This window comes from Chrysochloris asiatica, unplaced genomic scaffold (assembly GCF_000296735.1).
Source record: "Chrysochloris asiatica unplaced genomic scaffold, ChrAsi1.0 scaffold00021, whole genome shotgun sequence".
Classification (NCBI taxonomy): Eukaryota; Metazoa; Chordata; class Mammalia; order Afrosoricida; family Chrysochloridae; genus Chrysochloris; species Chrysochloris asiatica.
In genome coordinates, this window is record NW_006408539.1 from 16,243,943 (window position 1) to 16,258,492 (window position 14,550).

The 14,550-nt window shown below is 43.4% G+C and overlaps 1 protein-coding gene across 1 annotated transcript in view; it reads left to right on the forward strand.

Annotated features, from left to right (window-relative positions):
* PHLPP1 (PH domain and leucine rich repeat protein phosphatase 1) overlaps positions 1–14,550 on the forward strand; it is a 252,203-nt gene that overhangs the window by 219,262 nt on the left and 18,391 nt on the right. The window contains exons 12-13 of the mRNA XM_006837580.1: positions 8,716–8,916; positions 11,630–11,792. Of these exons, the coding sequence (XP_006837643.1) occupies positions 8,716–8,916; positions 11,630–11,792 (364 nt within the window). The remainder of the gene's footprint in view (positions 1–8,715; positions 8,917–11,629; positions 11,793–14,550) is intronic.

Sequence of the window (14,550 nt, forward strand, 5' to 3'; positions counted from 1 at the left end):
ATATATATATATATTTTTTTTAATGAACATATAAATTGTTCTCTGTGAAATGGTCAACTCTCAATTGTACTGCCAGTGGATTTTTACACATAAATGTATTTCTGTAATCATCACCCAGATTAAGAGACTAAGGTACAAACCTTTCTAACATCCCCTTTCTTCTTGTTTTGTTGTTTCTCTCATCCTTTTCTTCTTTGTTTAAATTTTCTTCGAGTTATTTATGGTAAAGTTACAATAAATTCCTTATAGAACAAATATTCAAGGGGACTTCGAAAAGTTTTAGAAAAGCCTTCCCACCATCTTTCAATTCCATTTTTCCATGAACTTTCCGAAGCCCCTCATCCCAGTAGAAGATTGTGAGGAAATGGGATTGTCATTGTCATTGACTCTGTCTTGCCTTGGGATTTCTCTAACAGGATGACTGAAACAGTTGGTATGTGTGGCATGCAGGTAGCTCTCCACCCAAGTCTTTGTGGTTGTGGACCTGATAAGACCAGACAGCCTCCCCTGCTGAGAATGAAAAATTTTATTGTAACTTTGTATTTTCTTTCACATGCTGGACAAAATTGGGCTGCAAAGTTGTAAGGAGAAGCTTCTCATTTCCTTAGAGGTCTGCACTGAAGCTATAGATGTAGAGTAGATGATGCAGGTTTGAGGGGATCTTTGAGTGAGAGAAAACCAAATCTGCTTGGGTCCTGTTCTTGGCCAAGGCAGATAAATTCATGTAAGTATCTCTCCATGAGGTCACCATCATCCTTAATCTTTATGCACTTCTGTGGATTTGAGTTAAAAGAACGACTGTATTTTTCATTCTCTAGATGCAGCAGTAAGTAGTCAGGGAGTGTCCTGGGCACCACTGCAGATACAGACACTGCATCTCTAAGGTCACTCACAGTGCCAGCCAGAGGCCTCTTCCAATGCACAGACACGTTTAGACCAGGATCTGAGCTAGGGCCGCTGAAGGCACAGTCATCCCACCGGGGGTCCTGACGACCCCCCAGTGTGTGCATTCTCCCTATCGTAACAGCTTATGGACAGTTTGCAGATGGAATTTGTGATCTGGGAAGGGGAGGGTTTGTGAGCTCTGTGTTCCTAATAGTGCACCATGGACCACTGCAGGAAGACATTGCTGTTAGGTAGAACAGTATTAGCTAAGAGTATGCATACACAACAGGCACGTAGGCAGACGTGACCAGAGTCCCAAAGGAATTGGTCATCCAGAACAAGATGCTTTTGGGAAATAGGGACTGTTGGGGGGGGAGTAACCCACCCTCTGCAGGTGTTGAGCAGGGACAGATGGTAAGCACATCTCTGGCCTGGGAGAGTTCTGTAGGAAGGACTGCCTGGAACTAGGGTTGTGTGAATTATCAGGAGCAAACACCGTGATTTTATGAGAGAAACAAATGACTGGAAAAGTTGGCACCTTGTTTTCACAAAGAGCATTTTCTAGTGTCTCTGTCTTCCAGTCGATACAATAGCTGTGTTTCCAGTGCAGCGCCTGGCCACCTCCATCGTGGCTAAGTCAAAGTAGAATGTTCAGAGACTGCTTCCATCGGGCCGATGATTATCATAGGCCCAGGGAGAAAGGACTAGTTCTATTTAAACCACAGCTTTGTGCTACTCCACTTGCTGGAAGACAAGAAAAATGGAAGCTTTTGTGAGTCCCACCAAACTGCTGCTTTTTAAAGAGTTAATGCTGTGACTTTTGCCCTTTCTAAAACCTAAACAATAGAAGTTCTATCTACTACTCTTGATGTTTCTGACAGGTTTTTGTTACATATATACTTTGTTCTTAACTGATACATAACTTACAGTCAGGAAAAAGTACTTATCTCCTTTCCAAAACCTAAACAATGTAAATTCTACCTACTACGCCTGAACTTTAAATAACTTTTATTATGTATGTGTGAGTGTGTCCATAGACACATGTTTTAGCTGCGTAAGTTACAGTCCAGAGAAAATCCACTCGTGTGTTTCATGTGGTGAGTTTGAGGAGAAGGGATAAACTAGTACAGACAGTTGTGAAGCCAGGTCAACTCAGAACAACATGAAACTGAAAATGTTAAAGAGGGTTTTTAAGGAAACAGCCTTCAAAATGAAATGGTTGCTCCTGTTTCCTAGATTGTGTGTGTGTGTGTGTGTGTGTGTGTGAGCATAAATTGTTGTTACTAGTTTTGTATTTAGTTATATAACTGAAGAACAGGCCTAAATGTAAGGCTTTTACGTTGAAACTGCTTTAATTCATGCTCTGATTAAAGTTGTAGCTTGAAGCTTCAAGAAAACTTCAGAACATTCACAGAGTGCAAGACAGTGTTTTCCCTCCCTTCCTTGGAAATTTTTCTTGAGCTTGGAATCTTTTCTGCTTAGGTAGATTTAGATGTAATCCCATGGCTTTAATGGTGTGATGTTGCGTATTAAATATGAATCTGTAGAGCAGCATGTATTAATCTGCTTTTACCTGGTAGCAAGAAGCTGTTTGTATGGTTCCATTTTAAATGAGATGATTTTTAGTAATATCTTTATCTTCCTCTCAAAACTTGATGCAGTTTTATTACACTTCTTATTATTTGCCCTGGCAATTTCAGTTTGTGCATTTATGATCCAAGTTCACCTCTGAGTGTTGATTATTTTGATTTGCTCTTCACCAATAACTCAGAAGATTGAAAATGTGATGAAGCATATGTTCTGTTGTATGAACTGGGCCATGCTCTAATCTGGATCTCTCATTTTGTCTCTCTTTGCTTAGGGTTGAGATGATCTTGATGTAAGCAGTTCCGGTTGTCAGTTTTCATCAACAGATGGGAGGGGTGGGGAGTAGGTCTTCCTTGGGGGTCAGTTGAGTGCATCAGGAGCTGTTTGAGGAGCTGTTTGAGGTGCTGCCCAGGCTTCTCTTCTGTCCTGAAATCTTAGGCTCGCAGACTCCCTGCCCACCTCACACCTGCATGCTCATCCTGATAAAGGCAATCCAATTAGCCAAGCCAGTACGGACCCTGTGAAGGAGAAGTGTTGATTATTGTAGTTGGTGGCAGGAGGGTCTGTTTTAATCCCCACTTGGAGCAGTATACAGCTTTCTCAGGCGTAGCAGTGAGAAATGCATGTGCATAGGAAGTCCATGCTAATGGTTCCTTTTGCGGTTATTAAATATCCCTAGAGGATTAGTCACTTTCCAGACCATAAGTTTCAGTGACTCAGATGGAATAGATGTAAATACCACAGGGACTAAAAGAGAACAAAAATTGGGATAGCGTGTGGTCCATTGACCATGACAACTGGTGCCTTTTGGCAAAGACAGATTTCTTTCTGGCATTTGGAGGAGCTAAGTTGCCCACCCTGGATCTTCAGTAAAGAGTACTGTCGAGTACAGGTCAGGTGGCTGGAGAGCCATCGTGGAGTAGAGCTGGGTTTCACAGATCGCATCTTCAGAGCCCCCGGGGACGCTTGTCAGACACACACGCTTCTTGCCTTACCTCAGCCCAGCTGACATGAATCTGTCTGTGTAACAAGCTCCCCATGGTCCCATCTCTGAGTTTTGTTTTTTCCTTAATCCTAACTAGGTGTTGAATTTTGACAGATGCTTTGTCTGCATTGACTGATAAAGCCATGTATTTTTTTCTTCTTTAGCCTGTTGACATGTCTGAATACAGATGCAAAAATCCTTAACGGAATACTTTGTTGTTGTTGTTGTTAAGTGCTGTCAAGTCTATTCCAACCCATAGCGACCCTGTATAGAGTTTCCAAGGAGCAGCTGGTGAAGGATGCAAGGCTGGATCAGTATGCAGAAAGGCCATGCAACCTAGCATCTCAACAGGCTAAAGAAGAAAACCAACAAAAACCACATGACTCCTGGTATGGCATGGTAGGATCAGCACTGGACTGCGAACCACAAGGTCCTCAGTTCAGATCAACCAGCCGCTCCTTGGAAACCCTATACGGAGTCGCAGTGAGTTGAAACTGATTCAACAGCACTTAACAACAACAACATTCAGACAAATTATTTAAATTTAAAATATTTAGTTTGAACACAGGTAAATCTGTGTCACACCAAACCCTGTGCTTTGTCTGTAAGACGACATTTGGGTGTGTTGGAAATTACTAAACAGCAAAGCAAGGACTTCAAAAGGTTCTGGAAAACTTCCATTATTCCCCCAACTTTTTGAAGCCCGCTCCCTCTTGTAGTAGTGGTGATGGTAGTGTACCTTGGAGTCGGTTCTGACTCACAGTGACCCTGCATAGGGTTTCTGAGGCTGTAAATCTTTACAGGAGCAGAAAGCCTCACCTTTCTCCGGTGGAATGACTCTAATTTCTAACTGTTGACTAGTCCCCTCATATAGAGGATCCTGAGCAGCTGGGCAGAATGTGCCAAGGAGGAAGTGGGGGCTGTTGCTCAGGAAGCAGGAAGTGGATTTGTCTCCTGATGTTCCAGATGTTTAGGGCAGGAGCCATATACGCAGGCAGGAGCTCCAACATGTTACTGCAGAAATCCCATTATCTTTTCTTTCCATCTCCCAGACTTTTAGAAGGTCCCCAAAATCCCATCATCTTTTCTTTCCATTTCCCAGACTTTTTGAAGGTCTTTCATATGCATCCTTTCTCTATGACTTTGGAACTTTTCTCTAATTGAGTACCCTCTGTTACCTGAGCAGGTCTTCTGCTTGATTGCCAGAGTTTTTGTTTGCTGTTCTTTTGTGGGGTGGGAGGCGGTAAAAAAGTCCATAAGGAATGTCCTCAGGAAAAAGTTTTCGTTAATATTTTTTATCATTTGCCTGTTGGAGCAGTGTACTGGGGACAGGGGCTCTGACTAATCTGGGTTTTATTTCCACCTCTGCCTCCGACCTCCTGAGTAACTAAACTTTTCTCAGCTTCGGCTTCTGTGTTTTGTAAAATGCTGGTGGGGGTGGTATGATTGAGCAGCCAATCAGGCAGAGATTAGCAAAGAACTGTGGTCTCTCTAAAGGAGCCCTGGTGGCACAGTGGTTAACTGCAGGATTGCTGACTGCAAGGTCAATGGTTCAATCCCACCAGCTACTCCACAGAAGAAAGATGAAGCAGTTGCTTCCCTAAAGATTTATTGCCTTGGAAACCCCATGTAGGTACTATGTTAAAATGGTTAAACAGGCCTGTAGGGTCACTGTGAGTCAGTGGATCTGACAAGGTTCTGGTAGTCTCTACAAAGCACCTTACAAATGAACAAAAACCAATGGTGTCACTTTGCTGGTTTTCTCTCAATAGTAGAAAAGAGTTGTGTCATGAGAAGGAAGGGTGGGTGGTGGTGGTTATGTGCTGTGGAGTCGGTTCCGATTCATAGTGACTTGTACAGGATTTCCAAGGCTGTAAATTTTTGCAGGAGCAGATAGCCTCATCTTTCTTCCACGGAACGGCTGGGAGGCTTGAACCACTGACCTCTGGTTCACAGTTCAGTGCTTATCCTTGGAGCCACTGTATTCTCAGTGAGAAGGGTTGCTGTTGTCAAGTGGTATTGAATCAGTTCTCTAAGCAACCCTATATGGATGGGGCTTCCAAGGAGCAGCTGGTGGGTTTGAACCACCAACCTTATGTTTAACAATCCATTGCTTATCCAACAGCGCCACACAAATACCTCGTGGCATATTAATTGGGCTTTTTATATAGTTATTACAAAAAACTGTGAGGAAGAAGCTTTTGAACATGATTATCACATCATAGGGATTGGAGATCAAACTCTGCTTTAGGACTTTAACCTTGTTAAAGGACTGAAAGCAGATGTGGGTTCTACAGCCTCTTTATACAGTGAAGCTGTTAGCCATATGAGAAACATGGCTTGGTCATTCTGGTAATCCTTCATACTGGTAGAAGTCAGACTCCAGGACCATTACAACAATGCCATGTGTCTTCTGCTGAAGCATCTAGCAGAGGGGGCAGGCAGAGGGGGTGCTTTGTTTTTAAGAAGATGGCTAGCCTTCACTTTCCGAGACCATTATACTCAGAAGTCTGGTGTAATCCAGTCGTTTGCTTTTTGACCATTAACTAACATGATGATGAAGTTTGACTTTGTTTAGTTCATAACGTCTGTGGGCAGCAGCCCAGGTAATTTTAAGTTGGTTTCCTTCCCTAGAGGGTGGGATGCACGGCTTCCGCCCACCTTGACCTTAAGCACAGGCAGGTCTCAAAAAGATGAGAGGACATGACTTTCTGAAGTCTGTGTCTCCCTCCCCTTCATTCAGATGCCACCAGGGCTTCCTAAGTCCCTTTACAACTTTCTAGATGAACGTTCTCTTGTCAGTATGTTTTAGTTTTTTCCCTCCTTTCAAAAACTGATTCCCTCTTTTGTTCTCTCTCAAAATGTGTAAACATTCATGAATTCGCTCTCCTCTCTCCTCCTCCTTTCGTTTTTTTAATTATGTCTGGTATGGCTCTATAGGATAAGCACTGGATTGCCAGCCTCAAAGTCAGTGGTACAAACCCACCAGGCACTCCTTGGAAACCCCATACCAGATTGTTATGGGTCAGAGCTGACTCGATGGCACTTCACAGCAGCGTACGTACATAAGGAGACTTGGTAGCACACTGTAGGACAAGCTCTGAACTGCTTACATAAAGGTTGGCAGTTCAAGCCTACCAGCTGCTCCGTAGGAAAAAAGATGAGACTTTCTGTTTTCATAAAGGTTTACAATCTTGAGAACCCTATATAGGGTTGTGATGAGGGGAAATCAACTTGAGACCAATGGGTTATACTTACATATTTGTCAGAGTATTGATTTTAATGAGATTGTCAGGTGGTTTCTCAGTCTGCCCTGGTCCATGGTATTTTAGGGATGTGTAAGAATCATTCTCTATAGGAGAAATTCTTCATAGATTCAAACAGGTGGTACAAATGGGCCCTACAGAACCAGAGTCACACAAGTGCTTTCAAGAACTATGTGCTTGAAGCTGGCTTACTTCCTAGTTCAAACCCTTTCAGAAACTGCCTCAGTGACCGTACCTTCTGCTCTGTACTGTCATTTCCCATGGTATTTATGGTTTGTACTGCCTTCTCTGACTTCCTTTTATTTATTTATTTTTTAAATGTCAATGGAATCTGTGTTTCTTTAATGGAAAATGTTCTATTTTGGGGAAGTTGCTTTTCCTCACATCAGTAGAAGCTGTGTGGCGTGGGGGTGGTGGTGTTGGTAGGGCAGGGTTTGGGGAGGTACAAGATCAGTGGGTGGATCGTTGGGAAGGACAGCCCCGGCGAGGACTCTGGAACACAAAACCTTCTTTTTACCTAAGATTGAAAATAAATGTCTACCTGATATTTTAGGTGCTTTCATTTTAAGGAGGATTTTTTTTTTTTTTCCCAAACAAAATATGGCAGATTAGTTCTGTATCTCATGTTCAAGTCTGAGACGAGTTCACTAGTGGGGTAGATCTGGGCAGGCAGGTTGGACCTGTGACTGTGTACATAGGCGGTGAGTCCTCTTTACTGGCGGGGTAGATCTGGGCAGGCGGGTTGGACCTGTGACCATATATACAGGAGGTGAGTCCTCTTTACTGGCACTCCAAGTGACCACGCCACAGCCCTGCTGCACCATCCTTCCCTTTCTTGGGGACTGTTAGGAACCTGGTCCCAGCAAGGCCTGCGTTTCAGCTCTCAAGCTCTGCATTCCATGCTTACTGTGGTTACAATGGCTATAGAAGAAGCACACCGTTTTTAACTATTGTAGTTATTTTGGGTATAAAACCACACTGTAGATTTATCCATTGTTCAGTTGTTCAGTCTGTCATCTGGAAACTTTTCCTTTCATGTAAATTTTATTGAAGTATAGTATAAATAGCTTATTGCTGTCAAGTTCTGACTCATAGCGACACTAAAGGGGACAGTAGGACTGCCCCATCAGGTACCCAAGACGGTAAAGCTTTACACAAGCAGATTTCCTCATCTTTCTCCCACCGAGCAGCTGGTGGTTTGAACTGCCATCCTTTTGATAAGCAACCAGGTGCTTAACCATGTCATCACCAGAAAAGTGCTCATATCATAAATGCACTACTTGATAGATTCTTTCAATGATAAATACTCTTTAGTAACCAGCTCCCAGATCAAGACACAATATTCCAGAAGCCCCTCCTCACCTGCCACCCTGGGTAGCTCTGTCTGTGCACTTTCCGGAAGTGTCTGATTGCTTTCACTCAGCATGTACGTGTGAAATTCGTCCTGTTGTGGCATGTAGTTGGAACTCTTCATTCTCGTGACTTCATTCTGTCATCTTAATTCAGAGAGAGCAGTCTCTTACAGTTGTGAATGCATGTCACGGAGAAATGGTTTAAATTTTCTAACTACACTATGTGATTTAGTCACTATGTGATTTAGGCACTTAATTGTTTTATTACTATAAAAAAGGGCCCTCTCATTTAAAAATAGACATTTGTTTTCTCTTCCTAAGTCAGAATGTTCGCTTTCTCTAATCATTCCCTTTCACTCCCCAACAGCTGTAGATTTCATCACTTCCTCGCACCTCTGTGCTGTTACACTTGATTTATATCATCTTTATATTCATCACCTACAAGTGGCTGCTTGGGTGCATTGTCATGGCACTGTGGCAGGGGTCCGTGTATACCTGCTTCATTTTAATTCCTGTTTCTGAGCCCAGTGTCTGGTCTGTGATCCCTTCTGTCAGTCAGGGAATAGGAGTAGGCTTGTCGAGGCTTCTGAACTCCAGCTTTACTTCATCCGGGCCTTGTTGTTGCATTTTGTCATTGTAGCCTGAGATTCCTGAATGCATCCGCGAACAAACTGGAAACTCTTCCCCCAGCCACGCTTTCCGAGGAGACGAGCAGCATCTTACAAGAGCTGTATCTTACCAACAACAACCTCACGGATAAGTGTGTGCCCTTGTTAACAGGGCATCCCCATCTGAAGATCCTCCACATGGCCTATAACCGACTTCAGAGTTTCCCAGCAAGGTAAAGTGATGTGTCTCATTGCAGTGCTGAAAACATATTTACAGATGCAGAGAGGAGAGGAGAAAGCAAAGATGTTTATTTCTTAGAGAATATGGCTCGTCTTCCTCCTCATTTCTGTTCATAGTTGTCTTTTATACGCCATGATCCACATTACTCTACAGAGAAATGGGTTTGTACTAATATGACTATATTCAAAAACCCACTAGACTGGGCTTATGATAGTCTCCAAATAAAAAACCTTGAAATAAAGAGTGTTATTTCATGAGGATATATATTTTTCTGGTTTTTCTTTTTAAGCATCAGTTAATGTTTGAAGAAGGACCAGTTTTGTATGTGGGAATTGGGATGTAAAATAGGAACTTGAAGGTTTGTAATCACCACCCAGCTTTTGCATGCATGCACAGTGTTTGGAAACAGTGGTGGCATATGTAACCAAAAACACCAAGTGGCTTTAGGAGGTATGTTTGAATCCCAGTGCCATTCTTATTCCTACCTTTGGCAGCATTGGCACTGTGTCCAGCTCTGATTGACTCCACACACTGAAGGTTTGTCCATTTCTACCTCACAGGGTAGCAGCTAGAACACACAGCCATCCGTCAAAGCACATGCGATCCTCTGGTGGGACGCTGGAATGTGTGGCTCCGAAATGGGGCGGGTGGGGGCACTGGCCCTGAGGGGACTGAAGCTGTAGAAGCCCTTGCCGAGGGACCCCCTGATGCATTTTCTTATAGTATTGCTCTGGTGTTTGCAGTGCATGTTTATTTTTATTTGATTTTTTTTCTTTTTTAGTTGATGTTAATGTGGTTAAACTATTTTTGTTTCTGCTCATTTGCTTCCATATCCTTTTACTTTACTGTGTGATTAAAAAAAAACCAACCCACCGCCCTTGAGTTTATTCTGACTCATAGCAGCCCTAAATAGGGTTTCCAAGACTGCCAGTCTTCACAGCAGCACACAGCCTCATCTTTTCTCCCTCGAGAAAATATGCTGCTGGTATATTTGAACTGCCAACCTTGAGATTAACAGTCCAAGTTCTAACCCACCAGGCCTCCTAGAATGTGATGTTGTTGTTGTTAAGTGCCATCGAGTTGGTTCTGACCCATAGCGACCCTGTATAGGGTTTCTGAGGAGCAGCTGGTGAGCTTGAACCACCTACCTTGCAGTTCAAACAGCTTTGCTGTCTGGCACACTAACCCACAGCGTCGCCACACCAGGACTCTAGTATGTGATTGTTGTTGTTGTTGTTATGTGCCGTGGAGTAGGTTCCTAGTATGTGAGAGGTATTATTTTTGGAAGAAAACATGCTAACCACATCACAGCAATAGATCAGGAAGGACCTCATCGTCCTACTTCAGATGGTGAATATCTAAATCCTTTAGATGAAATGACTATCCTCTCTCGCTCCAACCCAGTAACCGATGTCTGTTGTCATCACTCCAGTGCAAAGAAGTTTCATGTGCACCTGGTAGAAATCCATCTGGCTAGAATTTCCAGCTCCTTTCAGGGGGCTGGGGTGTCACAGAAGTGAAAGAATCGGCTTCTGAAGGGTTACAACTGTGAGGTGCTTATCTCACTAGCGGTCTAGTTGGGGTAGACATGCAACAAATCACTGAACAAAAGAATCTGCTCCAACAACTAAGTCACTTTTGGAGCCAACTTTCTATACACTTCTTTAAATTTTCCTACTTAGGCCTGATTCCTCTCATTTTACCTTTAAAAAAAAAAATTTTTTTTTTAATGCCTCATTACCCTTTGATTTCACCATGTTACTTTCTGAATATGACGTCAACATATTTAATATCCTTATAAATTCCAGCTCTTGGATGGATTGCATCATAGTCTATATGCAGTATTGTCCTGAGACTGTTGGCTATATATTGTGTTGAAAGATCTAATTTCAAAAGATAAAAAACTTAGTTCTTCATGTATCTGAGGCACATAGTAATTGTCAAGATAAATAATATAATCTTTGTATTTGGGGAGTTGGAAAGAGTCCTTCTTCCTATACGACCAGCAGGAGTAGAGAGTCTATGGGGCATAATTTGAATTCAGGCACTGCCAGACCATCTGGGTGACCTTCCAACATGCCCTTGCCCCACACCACCAGCTCGTCATCATGAATGATGTCAGAGGAGTTTGGGAAGTGGACTTTTCAGAGAAAGCGTATCTTATATGAGTGGTAGCCTCTTCTCCATATCCCTGTGAGTTCAATACAAAGAAGTCATACTCTCAGTTAAGTTCTTTCTGAGCAGGTGTATTGGGTTAATAATACTGGCTTTGGACCCATTTAAGTAGGAATTTCATTGTTGTTCAGACCAAGCTACGTAGAAAAGTGATTGTTGCCAGGGTAACTTTATTTACACACAGATTATTTATGAACATTTATGAACCTGCGTTTTTCCTCTTCTCAGTTGGACGACTTGAGGTGAATAGTTTGTGTTTTGTAGTGGGAAAAGAAGCGTTAATGCTCTTTAATAATGAAGACCAAAGTGTTGCACTTATGATATGGACACAGTATTTTAAAAATATGTTGTTGTTGTTTTTTAAATGACTGTTAAGTGACTCTAAAGAATTGCTGACTATAATAAATTCCCCCTTTGAGTGTCATTATGTATTATTTTCTTTTTAGATTGCCTTTTAATTATTTTATAAGCCCCACCAATGGATTTTCTGTTGTTGTTTTTTGTTTTGTTTTGTTTTGTTTTGTTTTCAGTAAAATGGCAAAATTGGAAGAACTTGAGGAAGTTGACATCAGTGGGAACAAACTGAAAGCCATCCCAACCACCATCATGAACTGCAGGCGAATGCATACAGTAATCGCTCACTCCAATTGCATTGAAGTCTTTCCTGAAGTCATGCAGCTCCCAGAAATCAAGGTGTGTGTCCCCGCTCCACGTGCATGACATGGCCAGTCGGCAAAGGGAGCTGTTCTCCCCACTTCAACGTGTTTGCATTTGCTGGGTGTACTCAGAAAGAGGACTCCCAGGATCCCCCTTCCTAACCACTGGGTACAACACTGAGTCAGCAGAGGGAACAAAACAGCAAGTAGGGAACTGGAGAAATTGTATTCTTGGTTCTGTCCCTAAGTAGCTGTATGACATGAGGCAAGCCGCCTAACTTCTGCATGCCTCCTTCCGCACCTCTTTCCAGGGTGGCTTTCAGGCTCAAAGGATGAGACAAATAGGAAAACAACTTGAAAAAGTTAATAGCACCAAAGCCTTGCTGATTGTCATGAACTTTGTACTTGTAAGAAGGAACTTCATAGTGGCAGACTCAGAGCATACTTGACTCCTCATAAGGAGACAATGTAGATATGCTTACCCATTGTTCACCTCTCCAGTTCTTTCTGATATAAATGCTGTGTGTCGGTGAAAAAATTCTGCAGACATGTGAAAACACTTTAGACAGCATTCTTAATTTCTCACTACAACAAATTTTAGACATTTGCGTGGTTACGTATGTGCCACCTTCTGAGTGTGTGTGTGTGTTTTAAGTCATAAATATCGTGCTTTGAGTTTTCAGAGCAGTGTCATCTCTTGCAGCATGCTGGCACTTTAGAATGAGGACTGTAAACCACAAGGTTGGCAGTTCAAACCCATCAGCTGCTCCTCCAAAACCCCATCCTGGGTCACTATGAGTCAGAATCTATTGAATGACACTTTACAACAACATTATAAGCTTAAAGGAGCCCTGGGTTAAGCTGAATTAAGTACTTAACTCCTAACCATGAGGTTAGTGGTTTGAGACCACAGGCTGCTCCTAGGAGAAAGAAGAGGCATTCTGATTCCGTGGAGATTTACAGCCTCGGAACCGCGATGGAGCCGTTCTCTGTAACACAGGTCACTGTGAGCCGGAGTCCATTGAGCTACAGTTCGTTTATTAGTTACGATCAGCTTCGGAGGGATTTCACGTTTCTTCTGAATAGAGCTTGTGGTAGTGCTCAGGAGCCTGCCTCTTAGACTGAGAGTCGAGTCTCATCTGAAAACATCACCGTGTCCCATTCCCAGAGTGCTTCCCTTACAGGATTGTTGGATTGAAATACTACCGGTAAAGTGTGGGAATCTACCAGCTGCTCCACTTGAGAAAGATGAGGGTTTCTGCTCCGGTGAAGATTTACAGCCTTGGAAACTGTGTGCAGAGTGTCTGTGAGTTGAAACTGACTCCACAGCACACACTGCCCCCGCCCCCGCCCTCCCCCACCCCCTAACTCCCAGCAGCAGCATTAGTGATAAAAGCCCTTGATGTGGGTCACCTGGGATGTGGATTATATGGAGCAACTATTTTGGCTCAACAAAATCCAGGAACTAAATTGTCCTAGGAAATGCCTATCTCCCTCCAGTGCAGGAAAGATGCCGGCAGCTACACTCCCCCTGGTCCCTGAGCTGCCAGAGCTGTATGTCCTTTATGGTGGGTGATTTAACTGGCAAAGAACCCTGGTGGCACAGTGGTGAAGCACTCACTGGCTAACTGAAAGGTAGGTCGGAGGTTCAAAACCACCATCAATTCCACAGGATTAGACAGTCTGCGTCTGTGAAGACTTCTGGCCTTGGAAACCTCTGGGACAGCTCTGTCCTGTCGGGTCACTACAAGTCATTACCGACTTCACGGCAGTGGGTTAGGGGTTTTTGTGTGGGTGTTACACTGGTCTCTGCACCTCTCAGGGTGCACCATGCAGCAGCAGTTCGGGGTCACCCTCCTGTTCGCTCGCCTTCGTTTCTGTGTCTGCCCTTTAGTGCTGTAGTCACTGTAGGGTGGCTGGTTTGGATTGCTTTTTAAAAACAGCCAGTTTAAAATCCCTTCGTGGTGGAGTAGATTCATACTCACAATAGCCCCATAGGATTTCCAAGGCTGTAATCTTTACAGAGGAGTCCTGGTGTGGCATTGCGGATTAACGCACTGGACTGCAAGGTCGGTTTGAACGACAGGTCAGCGGTTCAAGCTCACCTGACACTCCTCAGAAATCCTATACAAGGTCGCTATGAATCGGAACTGACTTGAAGGCACTTAACAACAACAACCATCTTTACAGGAAGCTCTGGTGGTACAGTGGGTTAAGCATGGGGCTGCTAACCTCAAGTTTGGTGATTCAAACCATTCTGCTGGAGGAAGGTGAGGCCATCTGCTCCCATCAAGATTCACAGTCTCAGAAACCATACATAGGGCTGCTCTGAGTTGGCATCAACTCAGTGGTGCAGTGGGCTTCTGGGGAATCCTTACAGAATCAGACTGCCACTTCATTCTCCTGTGAATCGGGTTGATGAGGTCAAACCACTGACCTTTCGGTTAGCTGCATATCACTTGCCTCCGTACTATCAGGACTCCTCAAGTGTAAAATACTGATAAACGTTTACTAGTTTTTGTCAGGCTTTGACTAGATTTTGTACAATTTGCCACTTGTGTGAAAACTCTTCTCTCCTAGACGTGCTAGGAGTCCTGGACTCTGAAACATGGGCCCTCCTGTTCCTGTTTCAGTCCATCCTAGCGTCTCGCTGGGCCCTGCGGATAACTAACTCCTCTTCAGATAGTACTTCCGCTTTCTAAATGATTCCCAGCTCTCCTTCTGTGACTCTCCTTCTGTGACTTTCCTTCGTGGTTCTCCTTCTGTGACTCTCCTTCTGTGACTTTCCTTCGTGG